Source organism: Narcine bancroftii, chromosome 2 (genome assembly GCF_036971445.1).
Source record: "Narcine bancroftii isolate sNarBan1 chromosome 2, sNarBan1.hap1, whole genome shotgun sequence".
In the NCBI taxonomy this organism is placed as follows: domain Eukaryota; kingdom Metazoa; phylum Chordata; class Chondrichthyes; order Torpediniformes; family Narcinidae; genus Narcine; species Narcine bancroftii.
Genome location: NC_091470.1, coordinates 65,956,327 through 65,973,908, shown reverse-complemented (window position 1 = coordinate 65,973,908; position 17,582 = coordinate 65,956,327). Strand labels below are relative to the sequence as shown.

General features: G+C 46.5%; 1 protein-coding gene across 4 annotated transcripts in view; it reads right to left on the bottom strand.

The window, feature by feature from the left end:
* Positions 1-17,582, bottom strand: part of LOC138753656 (F-box/WD repeat-containing protein 7-like) — a 76,943-nt gene that overhangs the window by 39,556 nt on the left and 19,805 nt on the right. For 3 of the 4 annotated variants that reach the window (XR_011351335.1, XM_069916904.1, XM_069916905.1), the window contains exons 2-3: positions 14,165-14,343; positions 13,590-13,678 (exon numbers count right to left, since the gene is read on the bottom strand). Coding sequence is in view for 3 of the 4 variants with exons in the window: in XM_069916904.1 (XP_069773005.1) it covers positions 13,590-13,678; positions 14,165-14,343 (268 nt within the window). In the remaining variant the exon portion in view is untranslated. The remainder of the gene's footprint in view (positions 1-13,589; positions 13,679-14,164; positions 14,344-17,582) is intronic. The other variant, XM_069916906.1, reaches the window with a different exon arrangement.

Sequence of the window (17,582 nt, the reverse complement as noted above, 5' to 3'; positions counted from 1 at the left end):
AGGCAGACACGGTTGCAGCGGTTGCAGGGGAAAATTGGTGGGTTGGGGTTGGGTGTTGGGTTTTTCCTCCTTTGCCTTTTGTCAGTGAGGTGGGCTCTGCGGTCTTCTTCAAAGGAGGTTGCTGCCCGCCAAACTGTGAGGCGCCAAAATGCACGGTTTGAGGCGTTATCAGCCCACTGGCGGTGGTCAATGTGGCAGGCACCAAGAGATTTCTTTAGGCAGTCCTTGTACCTTTTCTTTGGTGCACCTCTGTCACGGTGGCCAGTGGAGAGCTCGCCATATAACAGGATCTTGGGAAGGCGATGGTCCTCCATTCTGGAGACGTGACCCATCCAGCGCAGCTGGATCTTCAGCAGCGTGGACTCGATGCTGTCGACCTCTGCCATCTCGAGTACTTCGACGTTAGGGATGAAATAAAACCAGTTTTGTTTAAGTAGCAATTGTCTAGATAAATTTCTGTTGCTGCTAGTCTTTTAGTTCTTTGGGCTCATAACAACATTTCTTTGTGATAATCTGATTACATTTCTGATGCAGTGAAAGTTCTTTTTGGATCCAAATTGTAGAACACAATATTATATCCAAAAGGATTTGCTTTCTATGCTAATATAGAAAAGAGAAGGAGGTGATAAGTTTGTTATTCATCCAGGGTTTCCTCCATCTTAAATGTCTAAAGTTTAAATGTATTGTGAGAATACATGTATGACATCACATACAATCCTAAGATTCTTTTTTCTTGCAGGTTGGGTAGTATTTCAAATGACCAGTAACTGTAAACTGTATCAAAGAAGAAAAAAAATACATAAAAAAAGAAATGTAAACAAAAGAAAACATCAACAAACTGAATGCGCAAGTACAGAAAATAAATATTCAGTTGTAGCGAGGTCGCTACGTCTACAGGTGAGTTATATCTCTGGATTATAGCCCTAAAGCTGTAGCTCGAATTCGAAAGAGAGGAGAAACTCGGTGTATTCGACACCGAGTTTATTCAGTGGCAGCTCTGCCTTTTATAGTCAGCTTGGGGCATGACTTGAGTGGGCCAGCTGTCGATTGGTTACCTCGGATGCCTGGGTCTCGATTGGGTCCTCTGCGATCCACCGCCGGTGATTGGCCAATTTCACTGCTCTGAAATGGGCGTTTCAGTCCACATGATTCTTTGGCAGTCACCATGTTCAACGGCCATTTCCTGTGTTGGCCCAAGGAGCGGGCAGTGGGCCACTACAAGAACCACCCCCCCCCAGAACTAGTGATCAGGGCACCCTGCGCCATGGGGTCGGGTGATTGATGGGCTGGTCAAAGTCCAAGTAGGCCGATTTCAACCAGTCAAATGTGAAATGTCCAATGTCCAAAACACAGGTGGAGCTGGTGTGTCTGAGGACACAGTATGACCCCTCATAGGCCACTGTAGAGGTGGCCGGTGAGCCCCGCAGCGAACAAACACATATTTACAGTCAGTAAGGTTCTTTGGGATATAAGTGCAGGGTTGGCCGTGGGGTCTAGGTTTAGTGGGGGCCAGGGTGCCTAGGCACTCACGTAGTCAGAACAATGTGGTCACCAGGGTCTCCCCTAAGTCCTCAGGAGCTGTCAGAAATTCGCCCGGTATAACTAGGTGTGCGCCATAGACTAACTCGGCAGAGGATGCCTCGAGGTCCTCCTTCGGTACAGTGGGGATGCCTAACAGGATCCCAAGGGAGTTTGTCAGCCCAGTTAGGTCTGGTAAGCCATGCCATTAGGGCTGCCTTAAGGTGTCTTTGGAACCTCTCCATCAACCCGTTGGCCTCAACGTGATACACCATGGTGTGGTGAAGTTGGGTACCTAGGGCATGCACTAAGGCAGTCCACAGACTGCAAGTGAATTGGGCCCCCCTGTCCAATGTAAGGTTTTCGTGGATCCTGAAACGCGCTACCCAAGTGTTGAGTAAAGCCCATGCGCATGCTTCTGTGGAAGCCTGTGATAGTGGCACCACCTCTGGCCATCTGGTCATTCGGTCGACCATTGTGAAAAGGTAACGTGCATCTCTGGATACAGGTAGGGGGCCCCACAATGTCAATGTGCACGTGGCTGAAACAGTGACGTGCTGCCTCGAATATCTATGGTGGAGCTTTGATATGAGTCTTGATTTTGGATGACTGGCACTAAGTACAAGTCCTGGCCCACAGACAATAGACAATAGACAATAAGAGCTGGAGTAGGCCCTTCGGCCCGTCGAGCCAGCACCGCCATTTTACAGATCATGGCTGATCACTACCATCAGTACCCCTTTCCAGCCTTATCCCCATAACCCTTAACTCCTTTGCCACTAGAGTCTTATCTAACTCTCTTTTGAACATAATCAGCGAATCTGCCTCTACCACCCTCTGTGGCAGAGCATTCCACAGATTCAAACTTCTCTGGGTAAAAAAATGTTTTCTCATCTCCATCCTAAAGGGCCTACCCTGTATTCTTAAACTATGCCCTCTAGTCCTCGTCTCCCCCATCATTGGGAACAAGTAATCCGACTTCACCCTGTCTATCCCCTTGATAATTTTGTATACCTCAATCATGTCCCCCCTCATCCTTCTAAACTCCATCGGATACAAGTCCAGTTTTTCTAGCCTTTCAGCATATGTCAATCCCGCCATCCCTGGAACTAACCTTGTAAATCTGCGCTGCGCACCCTCTATAGCTAGTATGTCCTTCCTCAAAATTGGAGACCAGAACTGGACGCAATACTCCAGGTGGGGTCTCACCAGGGCCCTGTACAACTGCAGAAGGGCGTCTCTGTTCCTATACTCCAATCCCCTCTTTATGAAAGCCAACATGCCAATTGCCTTCTTCACAGCTTTCTGAACCTGCATGCTAGTCTTCAGTGACCGGTGAACAAGTACTCCCAGATCCATTTGCTCCTCCCCACTCCCTAGCTTGTCTCCATTTAAATAATACTCAGCTTTCCTATTATTGCCCCCAAAATGGATAACCTCACATTTGCTTACATTGAACGTCATCTTCCATTCAGCAGCCCACTCCCCCAACCTGTCCAAGTCCCTCTGCATTTTCCTGACATCCTCCTCACACCCCACACCGCCACCCAGTTTCGTGTCATCTGCAAATTTGCTCAAGTTATTAATAATCCCCTCATCCAAATAATTTACATAAATTACAAACAACTGAGGACCCAATACCGATCCCTGCGGCACTCCACTCGTCACATCCTGCCATCCTGAAAAAGACCGGCTTACCTCAACCCTTTGTTTCCTATTTCTTAACCAATTTCCTATCCACGTCAGCACCTTACCTCCAATACCATGCTCCCTGATCTTGCCCACTAGTCTCCCGTGCGGTACCTTATTAAAGGCCTTCTGGAAGTCCAAATACACCACATCCACTGGCTCTCCCAAGTCCACCCTCTTTGTCACATCCTCGAAAAATTCCAGAAGGTTAGTCAAGCATGACTTACCCTTAAGGAATCCATGCTGACTAGCCCTTATACTATTATTTCTGCCTAAGTGTTCTGCTATTACTCCTTTTATGATAGACTCCAATATCTTCCCCACCACCGACGTCAGGCTGACCGGTCTATAATTTCCCGTTTTCTCCCTCCCTCCCTTCTTAAAAATCGGCACCACATCAGCCACTCTCCAATCCTCAGGGACCTCCCCCGAATCTATGGAACTTTGGAAAATGTCGACCAGTGCTTCCACAATTTCCATAGCAACTTCTTTAAGCCCCCTGGGATGCAGCCCATCAGGCCCTGGGGATTTATCAGCCCTCAGTCCCAACAATTTACTCACAACCTCCTGTTTCTGGATCCGGATATCCATTAGATCCCCTACTTCCCCAGGAAAGTTCCACAAGTCTCTTGATACCGCATAACCACTACCCCCTAACTGACCATAACCTATACCCTCCTTGGTGAAGACAGTTGCAAAGTATTTGTTAAATTCCTCAGCCATCTCCTTGTTTCCGGTAATAATTTCACCCTTTTCCATTCTTAAAGGACCAATTTTAGACCGAACCAATTTCTTCCTCTTCACATATTTAAAAAAGCTTTTGCTATCCTCCATTATATTATTTGCTAATTTCCTCTCGTACTTCATTTTCCCCTCTCTTATGACTTTCTTAGTTACCCTCTGATGCTCTTTGAAGGTTTCCCAATCCTCTAACTTCTCACTCCGCTTCGCTATCCTATACTTACTCCCTTTGGATTTGATGTTACACTTGATTTCATTAGTTAGCCACGGCTGCCATTTGCATCTCCTAGAGCCTCTCCTCCAATTTGGAATAAATTTGTCCTGAAACCTGTGAAAAATGTCCAAAAATACCTGCCATTTTTCCCCAGTTGTCCTCCCAGCTAGTGTATCTTTCCATTTTATTTTGGCTAGCTCCTCCCTCATAGCTGCATAATCCCCTTTATTTAACTGCAGTACAGATGCTTCCGACTTCCTTTCTTTTTCCCTTTCACGTGAGTAGGGTGGTGAAGAAGGCTTTTAGTATGCTGGCCTTTATCAATCATTGCATGGAATATAGGAGTTGGGAGGTGATGTTGAGATTGTATAAGACGTTGGTGCGGCCTAATTTGGAGTTCTGTGTGCAGTTCTGGTCGCCTAATTATAGGAAGGATATAAACAGAGTGGAGAGAGTGCAGAGAAGGTTTACCAGAATGTTGCCTGGGTTTAAGCATCTGGAGTATGGGGAGAGATTGGACAGATTGGGTCTTTATTCTTTGGAGCGTAGAAGGTTGAGAGGGGATTTGATAGAAGTATTTAAGATTATGAAAGGGATAGACAGAGTGGATGTGGATAGACTATTTCCGTTAAGAGGAGGAAAGATTAAAACAAGAGGACATGAGTTAAGAATTAAGGGGCAGAGGTTTAGAGGTAACATGAGGGGGAACTTCTTTACTCAGAGAGTGGTAGCTGTGTGGAATGATCTTCCGGGAGAAATAGTGGCGGCGGAGTCAATTGTATTATTTAAGAAAAGGTTGGACAGGTATATGGATGGTTATGGGCATTGTGCAGGGAGGTGGGATTAGAAAGGGGTGTTTGGTTCGGTGCGGACTAGAAGGGCCTAATGGCCTGTTTCCGTGCTGTAATTGTTATGATTATGATTATGAATTGCAGCTCAAAAGTAACCATACCATGGTCACTATTCCCTAATGGCTCCCCTACATTGAGGTCACTTATTAACTCTGCGTCACTGCACAGCACCGTCCAGAATCGACTTCCCCCTGGTAGGTTCCTCCACTAGCTGCTCCAAGAAAGTATCTCGTAGACATTCAATAAACTCAGTCTCTTGTGCTCCTGCCCCCGTCTGATTATCCCAGTCCACCTTCATGTTAAAGTCCCCCATAACTACTGTATTGTTACCACTTTGGCATGCCACTCTTAATTCCTGATTTATACTTCTACTGATATCTAAGCTACTTTTCGGAGGCCTGTAAATGACCCCCATTATGGTCCTCATGCCTTTACAATTTCTTAATTCTATCCAAACAGACTCTACCCCACCTGTTTCAATGTCTTTCCTTTCAAACGCCTGAATTTCATTTCTTACCAACAGAGCTACCCCACCTCCTCTTCCTAACTTTCTGTCTTTTCTATAGGACGTGTACCCGGGAACATTTATTCCCAATCCTGCCCTTCCTGCAGCCATGTCTCCGTTACTCCGACAATATCATAACCTCCCATTGCCATTTGTGCCTCAAGCTCATCCATTTTATTCCTTACACTCCGTGCATTCATACACAATACCTTGATACCATATCTCCTTTCTCCCTCCACCTTTGTCCTCGATGCACTTGCCCCTACTCTCCTATTCTTTTTAGTTCCCTTTTTCCTTATTGTTTCACCGTCTAACGGAACCACCCCTATATTCACTCTCCTATCTGCTTCCCTATCAGTCCTGTTCCCTTCCCCCTGCCAAATTAGTTTAAATCAAATCTGACAGCATTTTTAAACCTAACTGCCAGTATATTGGCCCCCATTGCATTCAGGTGTAAACCATCCCTCCTGTAGAGGTCTTGTCTTCCCCAGAAGAGATCCCAATGGTCAATGAACCTGAATCCCTGCACTCTGCACCATTCCTCCAGCCACACATTTAACCTCCTGATTTTATTATTTTTGCCCCCACCCATGTACAGCACAGGTAGCAGCCCCGAGATTACAATCCTGGAGGTTCTGCTTCTTAACCTCCTTCCAAGCTCATGGTAGTCCCTCTTCAGGTTCTCTTTTTTCATCTTATCCACGTCATTTGTACCCACGTGTATCAGGACTTCTGGCCGTTCACCTTCCCCCCCCAGGATACTCTGAACCCTATCCGAAACGTCTCGCACCCTGGCTCCTGGGAGGCACACACCATACGGGAACACTTGTCAGGTTCGCAGAATCTTTTGTCTGTTCCCCTGACGATGGAGTCCCCAATGACCACCTTGTTCCCCTTCCTTCCTTTCCGCACCACCGGTTCCCTTGGTGCCACCTCTGGCAGGTTATCTTCCCCAACTACATCCAATACACTATATTTGTTGCTAAGAGCAGTAGCCACCGGGGTACTCACCACAGAGCTAGCAACTTTCCCCCCTCCCCTGACAGTAGTCCACTTACCTGACCCCCCCCAATCCAGGGGTAAGCACTTCCCTGAGCGTTGTATCTATAAATTCTTCACTCTCCCTGATAAGCCTCAGATCATCAAGCTGCAACTCCATTTCTTTAATTTTATTTTTTAATGCTTGTGTCTCATTACATCCCCTGCAGGTATGTCCTGTGGGAACATTTAAGGTCCTGTCGCTTACCTCCTCACTCTCTCTTGCGAGCCTAAGGTCATCAAGCTGGAGCTCCAGTTCATCAACTCGGCCCCTAAGGAACCCCACCTCTTTGCACCTGGCACAGATATGGTCATTTGGGAGGGTGGAGGTCACCCATGGCTCCCACATCTGGCAACTTGAGCAGAGCACTAACCCCATAGGCATGGCTCAGCTTTTTAATGTACAGTGCACTCACCTAGAAAGTGCTAATAAAAACAGCCAACCTTTCGCTCCGCCTGCTTTCGCCAAAGCGGGCCACTCGCTCGCTGGGCCACTCGCTCGCTGGGCCACTCGCTCGCTGGGCCACTCGCTCGCTGGGCCACTCGCTCGCTGGGCCACTCGCTCGCTGGGCCACTCGCTCGCTGGGCCACTCGCTCGCTGGGCCACTCGCTCGCTGGGCCACTCGCTCGCTGGGCCACTCGCTCGCTGGGCCACTCGCTCGCTGGGCCACTCGCTCGCTGGGCCACTCGCTCGCTGGGCCACTCGCTCGCTGGGCCACTCGCTCGCTGGGCCTCTCGCTCGCTGGGCCACTCGCTCGCTGGGCCACTCGCTCGCTGGGCCTCTCGCTCGCTGGGCCACTCGCTCGCTGGGCCACTCGCTCGCTGGGCCACTCGCTCGCTGGGCCACTCGCTCGCTGGGCCACTCGCTCGCTGGGCCACTCGCTCGCTGTCCCTCTTTATTGGCCTTTTACCAATTAACCCCTACACGCTCTCCTGTAAGCCCGTCCGACCAATGGCCGCCTCCGACGCCGACTCCTCTCCGCAGGCCCCGGTAAGAGACTTTTTAAAAAGTTTTCTTACCTGCCCCCGACTCGTTTCTTCTCTGTCCTCTTCTCTCCTCTCCTCTCCCGACTGCTTTTTTGCGGAGGTCATGCCAGACATACCTGTTCGCCACCATTTTGACTGTAGTCCTGATGGCGGGGTGAGCCAAGTTGTGGTCCGAGTTGAAAATCAGCCTCTTCCATGCAGTCGGAATGACAGGGCAAGGTTTGTCTATTCAGGTGTCACAGACCAGCTTGCGATGGCTGGGAGCGATCTGGATATCCTCCAGTTGTAAACCGGTGAGTGCTCTCTGGTACACCGGAATGTCAGGGTCTACTTGCTGTGCGTCAGCCAGGGCTGCATAGTCGATGCAGGGGTAGGGTTGTGCACCGTTAAGATAACCAGATGGGATAGGGTGTTGGTTACCACATTGGATTTGCCGGCTATGTGTTCAATGTCCGTTTTAAGTTCGGAAATGTAGGACAGGTGCTGTGGTTGCCTGGCTGTCCAGGGATCTGACACCTTACTGAAGGCGAAGGTAAGGGGTTTGTGGTCCATGTAAATTTTGAACTTCCTGCCCTCCAGGAAGTAACGAAAGTTACAAATTGCCAGGTATAAGGCTAACAGTTCTCTTTCAAAGGCACTGTACTTGAGCTCTGGTGGCCTGAGGTGTTTACTGAAAAAGGCCAGCAGTTGCCATTGTCCATTAACCAGTTGCTCAAATACACCCTCGACCGCTGTGCTGGAGGTGTCCGTAGTTCGGGTGGTCAGGGCATCCGTCCACGGGTTAACGAGAAGGGTGGCCTTGGCTAGGGCATTCTTGGTGGCCTGGAAGGCCTCGGCCGCCTTCTATGTCCACTGTATGTTTTTACTAGGTCCTGCCATGAGGGGAAAGAGTGTGCTCATGATGTAGGTCGCTGCAGGTATGAAGCAGTTGACCATACCTGTAAACTCTTGTAGTCCCTTCACTGTTGATGGCATGGGGAAAGAGCAAATAGCATCCACCTTATTGGGTAACAGTCCAGCTCCATGTTGGTTGATACAATGGCCCAAGAAGTCAAAGTCTCTCAGCCAAAATGGCACTTGGGTGGGTTGATGGTCAGTCTGAAATCAATCAGCCTGGAGAAAAATTGTTTTAAGTGGGTGGTGTGCTCGGTGTGGTTGTGGCTGGCGATTAACATGTCGTTGAGGTAGACAAAGGCTAAATGCAGATCCCAGCCCACTTCATCCATCAGCCTCTGGAAAGTCTGAGCCACGTTTTTTAACTTGAAAGGCATGCGGAGAAATTCAAACAATCCAAAGGGGATTATGATGCCAGTTTTTGGGATGTCTTTGGGGTATACTAGGATCTAGTGATAGCTCCCAATGAGGTCCACCTTTGAGAATATCTGTGCCCCTTGCAGGTTAGCGGTGAAGTCTTGGATATGGGGCATGGGATATCTGTCCAGTTTGGTGGTCTCATTGAGGAGGCAGTAGTCTCCACATGCCCTCCAACCACCCGCTGCCTTGGGGACAATGTGGAGAGGGGAGGCCCAAGGACTATCGGAGCATCACACATTGCCGAGTTCCTCCACCTTTTTGAACTTGTTCCTGGGTAGATTGAGTTTCTCGGGGGGAGATACCGCACCCTGGCATGGAGGGTAGGGTCCTCTGTAACACTTTGGTGCCTCATCCCATGTTTGGATTCTGCTGAATGGAAGAGAGGCGTGGTGATGGAGGGGAATTCTGTTAGGACCAAGCAAATTCGTTGTTGGCAGTACTCACTGAGTTTATGTGGGGGCTGGTGAGTTCAGTGCTCTTGAGTAAGAGTGACTGAAATATCCGGGCATGCACCAGCTGGCATCCCTTGATATCCACCAGGAGTGAGTTGGCCCGTAGGAAATCTGGACCTAGTAATGGTTGTTGTTCGGCTACCATTGTAAACTTCCAAGTGAATTGTCTGTCCCCGAAGCGTAGGGGAGTGGTGCGGGTGCTGAATGTTCAGATGTTGGAGTCGTTTGCCGCTTGGAGCTCCCAGCCCACTTTGCCACAGTGGGCCTCCAGGCTGGTCAGGGAAATGACACTGTATTGCGCCCCAGTGTCCACCAAGAAACGTCAGCCCGACAGGGAGTCTTAAATGTGTAGCAGCCATCGTAGCCATTAACGATGCCCAGCCTGGGTATTTCCCTGGAACACGTAGGGGGAGCATGATCAATTAGCCTCGGAATCCCATCGGTGATAGAAACAGTACTGCTCACCGATGGGGTGTGGCGCTCGGGTGGTCAGTCGATCAGTTGGTGGTCTTCCTGGCCAGACACTGATGACGCGGTGCTGTCACCTGTTCAAACGAACCACAGGCATCCCTCTTCACCGCCTGTAGCAGGTCTACTTGGGAAGCCACCCTCCTGGGGTCATCAAAGTCTTCCTCCGCGATGTGCAGCTGGATGTCCTCAAGCAGCCTCTCCAGGAAGATCTGCTGGATCAGCGGGCAGGAGGTGTGGGCATCGTTGAGAGTGAGCATGTCGCTTATGAGGGCAGAAGGGGTCCTGTCCCCCAAACCGTTGATATGCAACAGTTGGGCAGAGCGCTCACGCTTTGAGAGTCCAAAAGTGCAGGTTAAGAGTTCTTTGATGGCCATATACTTTCCTTGTTCCAGGGGCTGCTGAAGGAAGTCGATGATGCGGGCTGCGGTGTCCTGATTGAGGGCGCTGACCATGTGGCAATAGCACGTGTTATTGATGGAGATCTGTCGAATGGCAAACTGCACCTTGGCTTGCTTGAACCATACCTGTGGTTACGACATTCAGAAGCCAGGCAACTTCAACACTACAGCATTGATCATAGGTTGCTCTTCCATCTTTGGGCTCAAAGTGCCATTTGGACACTGTAGCGAGGTCACTATGGCTACAGCTAGGTTATAGCTCTTGGTATAGCCCTAAGGCTATTGCTCAAATCTGCAGGAGAAGAAAGTCATACACACCAGCAGAGTATATTCGAGTTTGTTCAGTGGCATCTCTGCCTTTTATAGTCAGCTCGGCTCCGTCACCACCGGGGTGTGGATTGAGCTGGCCAGCTGCCAGTTGGTTACCTTGGATGCCCAGGTCCCAATTAGGCTCCCTGCGATCCACCAGCGATGATTGGCCAATTTCACCACTCTGCCGGCGGCCTATGGAAACAGGTGTTTCATCCCGCACGATGCTTTGCCAGTTGCCGCGGGCTGCTACACAGTAATAACTAATGAGCAAAGTCAGAATTCTTAACTGAGTCTCTGAATGAATCTGTTGTTCAGGAGGAGCAGCAGGTCATAAACCTAGGGTTTTGAGTCTAGTGGCATCAGTACCTCTGCTGATGGCAGCAATGAGAACAGAACATATCCTGGGTGGTCTGGATCTTTGACGAGTGCTGCTGCTTTCTGATGGCAGTGCTCCCTGTAGATGTTCTCAACAGTGAGGAGAGTTTTTCCAGTGATGCACTGGGCAATGGCCATTACCTTTTGTTGGGCTTTCCACCCAGAGGTATTGATGCCCCCATACCAGGCTATGATGCAGCTTGATCAGCACACTTTCCACTGCACATCCTAGAAGTTTTCCAAGATTATCAAAGATATACTGAACATCTGTAAACTCCTTAAGAAGTGGAGGTGCTGATGTGCTTTCTTCATGGTGGCAATGGTATGAAGGATCCAGGAAATGTCCTCCAAAATAGTATGCTTTGGACGTGAGCCAGAAGCATGTAGAGGCATGCCTGGATTTTCTGATTAATAAATTGTAGCGCAACCACTCGCAGACATGAAACAGGCAGTCAAAGGCTTTACTAATCAGAAAACACAGGCTTGCCTCTATGTGCTGCTGGCTCACGTCCAAGGCAGGTATGAGGGAGGAGACTAGGGCTCTCAACCTTTATTTGGGGATCTTATGGGGAGGGGCGACAGGTACAGAAGTCAGGCCAGCCTGCCCAGCCCAGTGAGGACATGCCTATAGGATTGTGTTCCACCACAAAGTGGAGGTGCTGATGTGCTTTCTTCATGGTGGCAATAGTATGAAGGGTCCAGGAAATGTCCTTTAAAATAGGGTCTCCAAGAAATGTGTAATTGTACTTACAGAGGTTAACTCATCTCATGCAGCAGCAATTCCCTTAGTTGGTCATGAAGCAAAGGGGTAATCCAGTGCTCTTAAGATATTTGCCATATTTGGTCTTTTCATTTTCATTGTAAAATTTAAAACCTTATGCAGAAAATGAAGTCAAATGGCAATATAAATACTTTATGGTTGCATAAAGCATGCAGACTTAAAAAGATTCAGTTTAAAATTAAAGAGATACAGATGCAGAATGTAAATACCATTGAATAGGTTGCACAGTTTGCAAGGCTAAAGAGAATCTTCAGTCTTTTTATGGTTTTGGATAATCACATATAACTATGAAGATATTTTCAGAATCAGAATTAGAATTTATTGTCATGAACAAGTCATGAAATTAGTTGTTTCGATGCAGCGTCACTGTGAAAACATTCATATAAACTACCTTCCAAAAATAAATAAAAATAGTCCACAGAAAAGTCGAAGGAAGGTAGTGATTTTGGTTCACTGATCATTCAGGAACTTGAGAGCAGCAGGGAAGAAGCTGTCCTTGTGCTGCTGAGTGTTCATCTTCAGGAGTGAAACACAAACATCTGCAGACACTGTGATTGTAGTAAAACATACCAAAATGTCAGTTGGTCTTTCAGCATCCATAAAAAGCAAAGATAAATTGCCAACTTTTCAGGCTCAAGCCCAAAACGTCAGCAATATATCTTTACTTTTTTATGGATGCTGAAAGTTCCTCCAGTGGCTCGTCTTCAGGATCCTATACCCTTTTCCCAATGGTAGCAGAGTGACGAGGGCATGGCCTGGGTGGTGGGGGTCTTTGAGGATAGAGGCTGTTTTCTTAAGACACCGCCTCAATGGAGTGAAGTCTGGTGCTCATGATGTCACAGGCCGAGTTAACAACTCTTTGGAGTTTTCTTGTCCTGAGCATTGGCACCTTGCATACCAGAGAGTGACAAAACCTCCTGGAATGTTCTCCATGGTACATCTGTAGAGGTTTTCGAGAGTCTTCAGCGTACCTCACAAAGAAAAGCCACTGCTGAGCCTTCTTTGTGATTCCATCAAAGTGGATGCTCCAGGGCAGATCATTGGAGATGGTGACACCCAGGAATATAAAGTTCTTGACTGTCTCCGCTACTGAGCCTTGGTTCGTGAGGACTTGTTTATGTTCTCCTGACTTCCTCCTGAAATCCACAATCATCTCCTTGGTTTTGTTAATGTTGAGTACACGGTTGGCGGTGAGATACCGCTCAATGAGCTAATCTATCTCCCTCCTGTACGTTTCCTCATAGCCGTTTGTGATTCTGCCGAAAACTATGGTGTCATTGGCAAATTTGTAGGTAGTATTGGAATTGTGCCCGGCCACACAGTCGTGGGTGTATAGTTGGTAGATTAATTCAAAATGGTAGATCAAAAGACAAGAATATTCTTAATATAAGGGAAGAATTACCTCTTTGACTACTAGTTCCAAACATACATTGGGGTCTATTGTGCTCCCCTCTTGAGATACAGATTGTTAACTGCAATAGGACGTAATGTCAGCTTGGGCGTAGAATGGACAATTAATACTTTAATGGTTATTTAGCACTAGAAGCTGAAGATTAATTTCTAATAAATTGTTTATATCTTATTCAATAGTACTAGTGCCACTGATTACAAATAATCAGGAATGATGTGCTCATTTTAAATCAATAATCTTTTCAGAATTTAATCAAAGCTATTCTGAATATTAATTTCCATTTCATTTAGTTTTGTATTAATTGTCATTTAGCATTATCTGCTGAGGTTCTGAAGTAAATTCTTAATTACAATTCATATTTAGAAGTTCATTAATATTCAACAATATTTAATGCAGCAATTTTCTTTTTGTTGTGATAAAACATTCTTCACATAAAATTAAATAATTTAACTGCATCTATGTTTTAAAAAGAAATGTCGAAGTGGAATTTGACAAATGTACCAGCCAGCTAATATTTGGTGTTGAATATTACCTGTGGATCTGTAACAATACGGACCATCTGTGAAGAGTTGCTTATCAGTGCCAAAGTTAAGCCAGTTTTTCAGAGCACATAATGGTTGCCTGATCAAGATAATAAAATAGATTAGAATTACATGTGACAAATTAGCAAAAAAAATGTAACCGCCACAGGGTTGGGGTCTAGAACACCAAGGTTCAGGAACATGGGTAGGTGAATGGACAGACCAAGGTCAAGTGTGCTTGGACTCTGCTACTTCCACTCGTTAATTTATTTTAATGTTACGTAACATGTTTTTAAAAAAGTGAAATTAAAAACTGTTTAGACATCAATAGAAGTAACATCCAGAGGTTCAGAAAATCTGCTTGTCTGGCACAATCAATCTCCTAAATAAATGTCATGGACTATTGGAGTCTTACTGCACAAAAGGATAGCTCATATCCAACCCAATCTCCAATGTTGCAATCCATATTTAACTGTCCCTTTGGCTACCAATGTGGAGTATAATATTTTTATTCACATTTTTGTGGAAATGATTTCAACACATAATGAACACATAACACTAAGACACTGAAAAAATTTGTAGTTACCACAGAATATCAGTGTTTGTACATTCCCTCCAAGATTTGTTACAGCATGCCATTCTGAGAAGGTCTTCTCCAGACAAATATGAAAATATTCTTTCCACCAGTTCTTGGGGTAGAGTTGACACAAAATCAATGGATAATAAGGGACAGAGTTCATCGTAGACCTCTTTCAGCTGTGATAGCTAGGAAATAAATGTCATCAGCTGGTCAGATGGACTAAAATGTACTGGCTATGACACTCAAAATTATTAATCTTTCCACTGTCAGTATGGATACTGACCAACTATGGCTTCAAGGAATGTCTAAATTTCACAATTCTCAGCCTTGCCTTAAAATCTTTCCTTACTCTATAATCTCCTTCAACTCAATGATCTTTCATTTATTCACAGATTTAACAGCATTATCACTGGTGACTGTCTCTTCAGGTGAAGATACCAAACTCTGAAACCCTCTCCCAAAAACTGATGTTTCTTTCCTTCTTTAAGACACTCCTCAAGATCTTTCTCTGACCACAAACCCACAAACGTGATGCAACAATATTATTTTACTTGATGTTATTTAAATTAAACTTATTGTCGTCATCATATAAAGTATCAAAATAAATAAGTATGATATTGAATGCTCAGCCACTGGGGAAAACACATTTTATGCTGCATTGGCTTTCACTGCAAAGTTTGAATTTTTCTCTCACATCTTCTGATCGGAAACAATAAATTAGCCATAGGTTCTCTTTTGTAAATGTCCCTTCATAACTTCTTCAAAAATATACTAGAACCTCCTGCAAGCCACTGTTAATGATTTAACAGGACATACTAGTCCATTTCTAACATCTCCCTCACTCCAACTGTCCATCCAATGCATCAATTAAATATAACATTCACCATCAAACCATTGTCCTTTTGTTTCACATTGTTATTTCTTATACCAATGCTTTCCCCTCAAAGTCTTTCACCTGCTCATTATTATAGTATCTCTTCTTTTCAGTTTCAGTCACATCAAATTCCAGGGTCAATGATTTGGTATTTAGTGAAGATCCTGCCTTTCAGCTATTGCACTAGTGGTAGAATCATCAAATGAATAGAAAATAAACACAGAGATAGCTGAGAGCTTCAGTAGACACAAATTAAATAAAGCAAAAACTAAACTTTCAATGCATCAGAAATTAGTATAATAAACCTTTAAAGATGTTACACCATTACACCACTAGGTCACTAGGAGCCACCACCTGACAACCCTGTATATAAAGTCGATTGGAGCTCATGCTCCTCCTTCTGACCTGGGCTTGCACAGAGGCAAGACCTAGCTGTAAATATCACTCTATTAAAGCCTGCATTTAACCTTCACTCTGCTTCACGTGATTGATGTCGGTCACAGAAGAAACAACTAATTTGCACAGACCACATAATGCTTTTCAGGAACATTAATCATGGTCAGAATATATGGTGTGAAACATAAAAGTCTACAAACACTGTAGGCCCTTTTACACAGAGCTTGAAAGCTGGATTTTCTCCACCTTCTGCCAGTGGTGGAGAGTAGCACTCCATGACCAATCTAAAATGGTACACCCGTCTTGTCGGTGTCACATTTGTGGCCCAAAATGTGAAATTAATAACACTATCACCACATGCTTTACCAGTTGAACATCTCAGTGTCTTTATTTTTCTGCTTCCCTTATTTCATCATCCTGCACCTTCCACCTCCAGTGCATACCATCTGACTTCCGGTCAGGTTAATATATATCATGCATATTCATTATCATGACAGTCGGGTCAAAAGGGGAAGGGCTGATGATGCCGTTATAATGCCTTCAGCCCATAATGAAAATGTGGGAAATTCAAATTGATTTTGAGTGCACAACAGTGAAACATCTGGGCATGTATGTTTCACATCACAGTTGACACTGACATTGATCTGATAAGCATCCCATCTCCTTTTCTTTGGAAGCTGGCTTGCAGTAGTGTGAAAATATCTAATGGAGCCATATTTTTTTTGTGCTCAGTGTGAACACAGAAGCCGGTCGACCCAGTCAAGGTCAGGGCCTTGGTGATGGGTGGCAAGGAGGTTGATTCATGGACCATGGATGGAGACATTTGGATGGACAATGATGACCCTGTGGAGACTGAGTTCAACTATGTGGGTCCCTCTCCCCAAGTTCCGGAGACCGTTCAAGCCCGGTCAGTGACCATGCGGTCACAGACCCACCACGAGGACACCTACCAGTTTCTCCCAATGGGGAGAGTCCCAATCAGGGTGAGGGTTCAACTGGGTGGGCTTGGGGCTGGTGCAAGGTCATCAAGCGGGAGTACTCCACTAAGGAGTTGACTGCACTGGCGCACCAGTACCACTAGCAGGCGGGCGAGTATTTAGCTGCTGGCTACTCCGATTATGGGACGAGGAGGCTCCCCATGTCTGCCTCTCCCATCTGGAGGTCAGCACCCTGGGGAGTCTGTCCATGCTCATCACGTTAAACAACTCCCTGCGAGTGCACCCACAGGAAATAGTAGAAGGAAGTACTCTCTGAGACCGCATTGTGGCGGTGCTGTGACCCAAGTTCCCCACATTGCTGGAGTGGAATCTATCGACCCGACCGCAGTGGCACATCATCTGCGAGGGTACGGGATTGATCCAGGAATGGGCCCTGGTTACCAGCCTGTACTATGGGATTCCTGACGGTAACTCCCCCGAGGATGCCCTTGCTGGCCACCTGGATCTTAAGGGGGTGATATTGACCCTGATGGGAATGGCGAATGGTAGAACCATCCATGAAGCCAATATTTTGTTACAGGGTTTGGAATATCTGGAGTGGAGAGCGCTTGCCAAGGGAACCCCCGTGTAGGTCCATTGTGTGGAGACCTGACCAGGGGAGCCCAGGAAGGGTGAAGCCTGGGAAACCAAGCCCGGGAGACAACCGGAGGGCAATGTCAAGAAGTAACTGTTCCGCACCCTGCTGTGGGTGGACATAGAGCATTCTCTCTTAAACAGAGCATCTACTTCCTCCCTGTTCACCATGTGGTATGAACTCTATGGAAAATAAACAAAGAAACCTCCATCACCCACAATGCATCCCAACAATCAAACCTCTGCCCCTCCTGCAACCAAAATGCCCACCCCAGCCCCCGAGATGGGGAAGAGCAATAGAACCCTATCCCATGGTGAGGCCCCCCCCCCCATTCAAGTGGAAGCCAGGGATCTTGGCATATCCATTCAGCGGTCCTGTCCCACCTGGATGACCCAAGCCATTTTATCCCGGTGACCGTTCACTGGGAAAAAGGGAACATGCAATGTTGGATGGGGCTAGTTGACATTGGCACTGAACACACCATTGTCCTTAGGAATCCTAAGGGGTGGAGTGGACCCAAAGTTAAGATAGAGGGACTAGGTGGTTCCACACCATCTACTAGAGAGGTCACCATTCACCTCT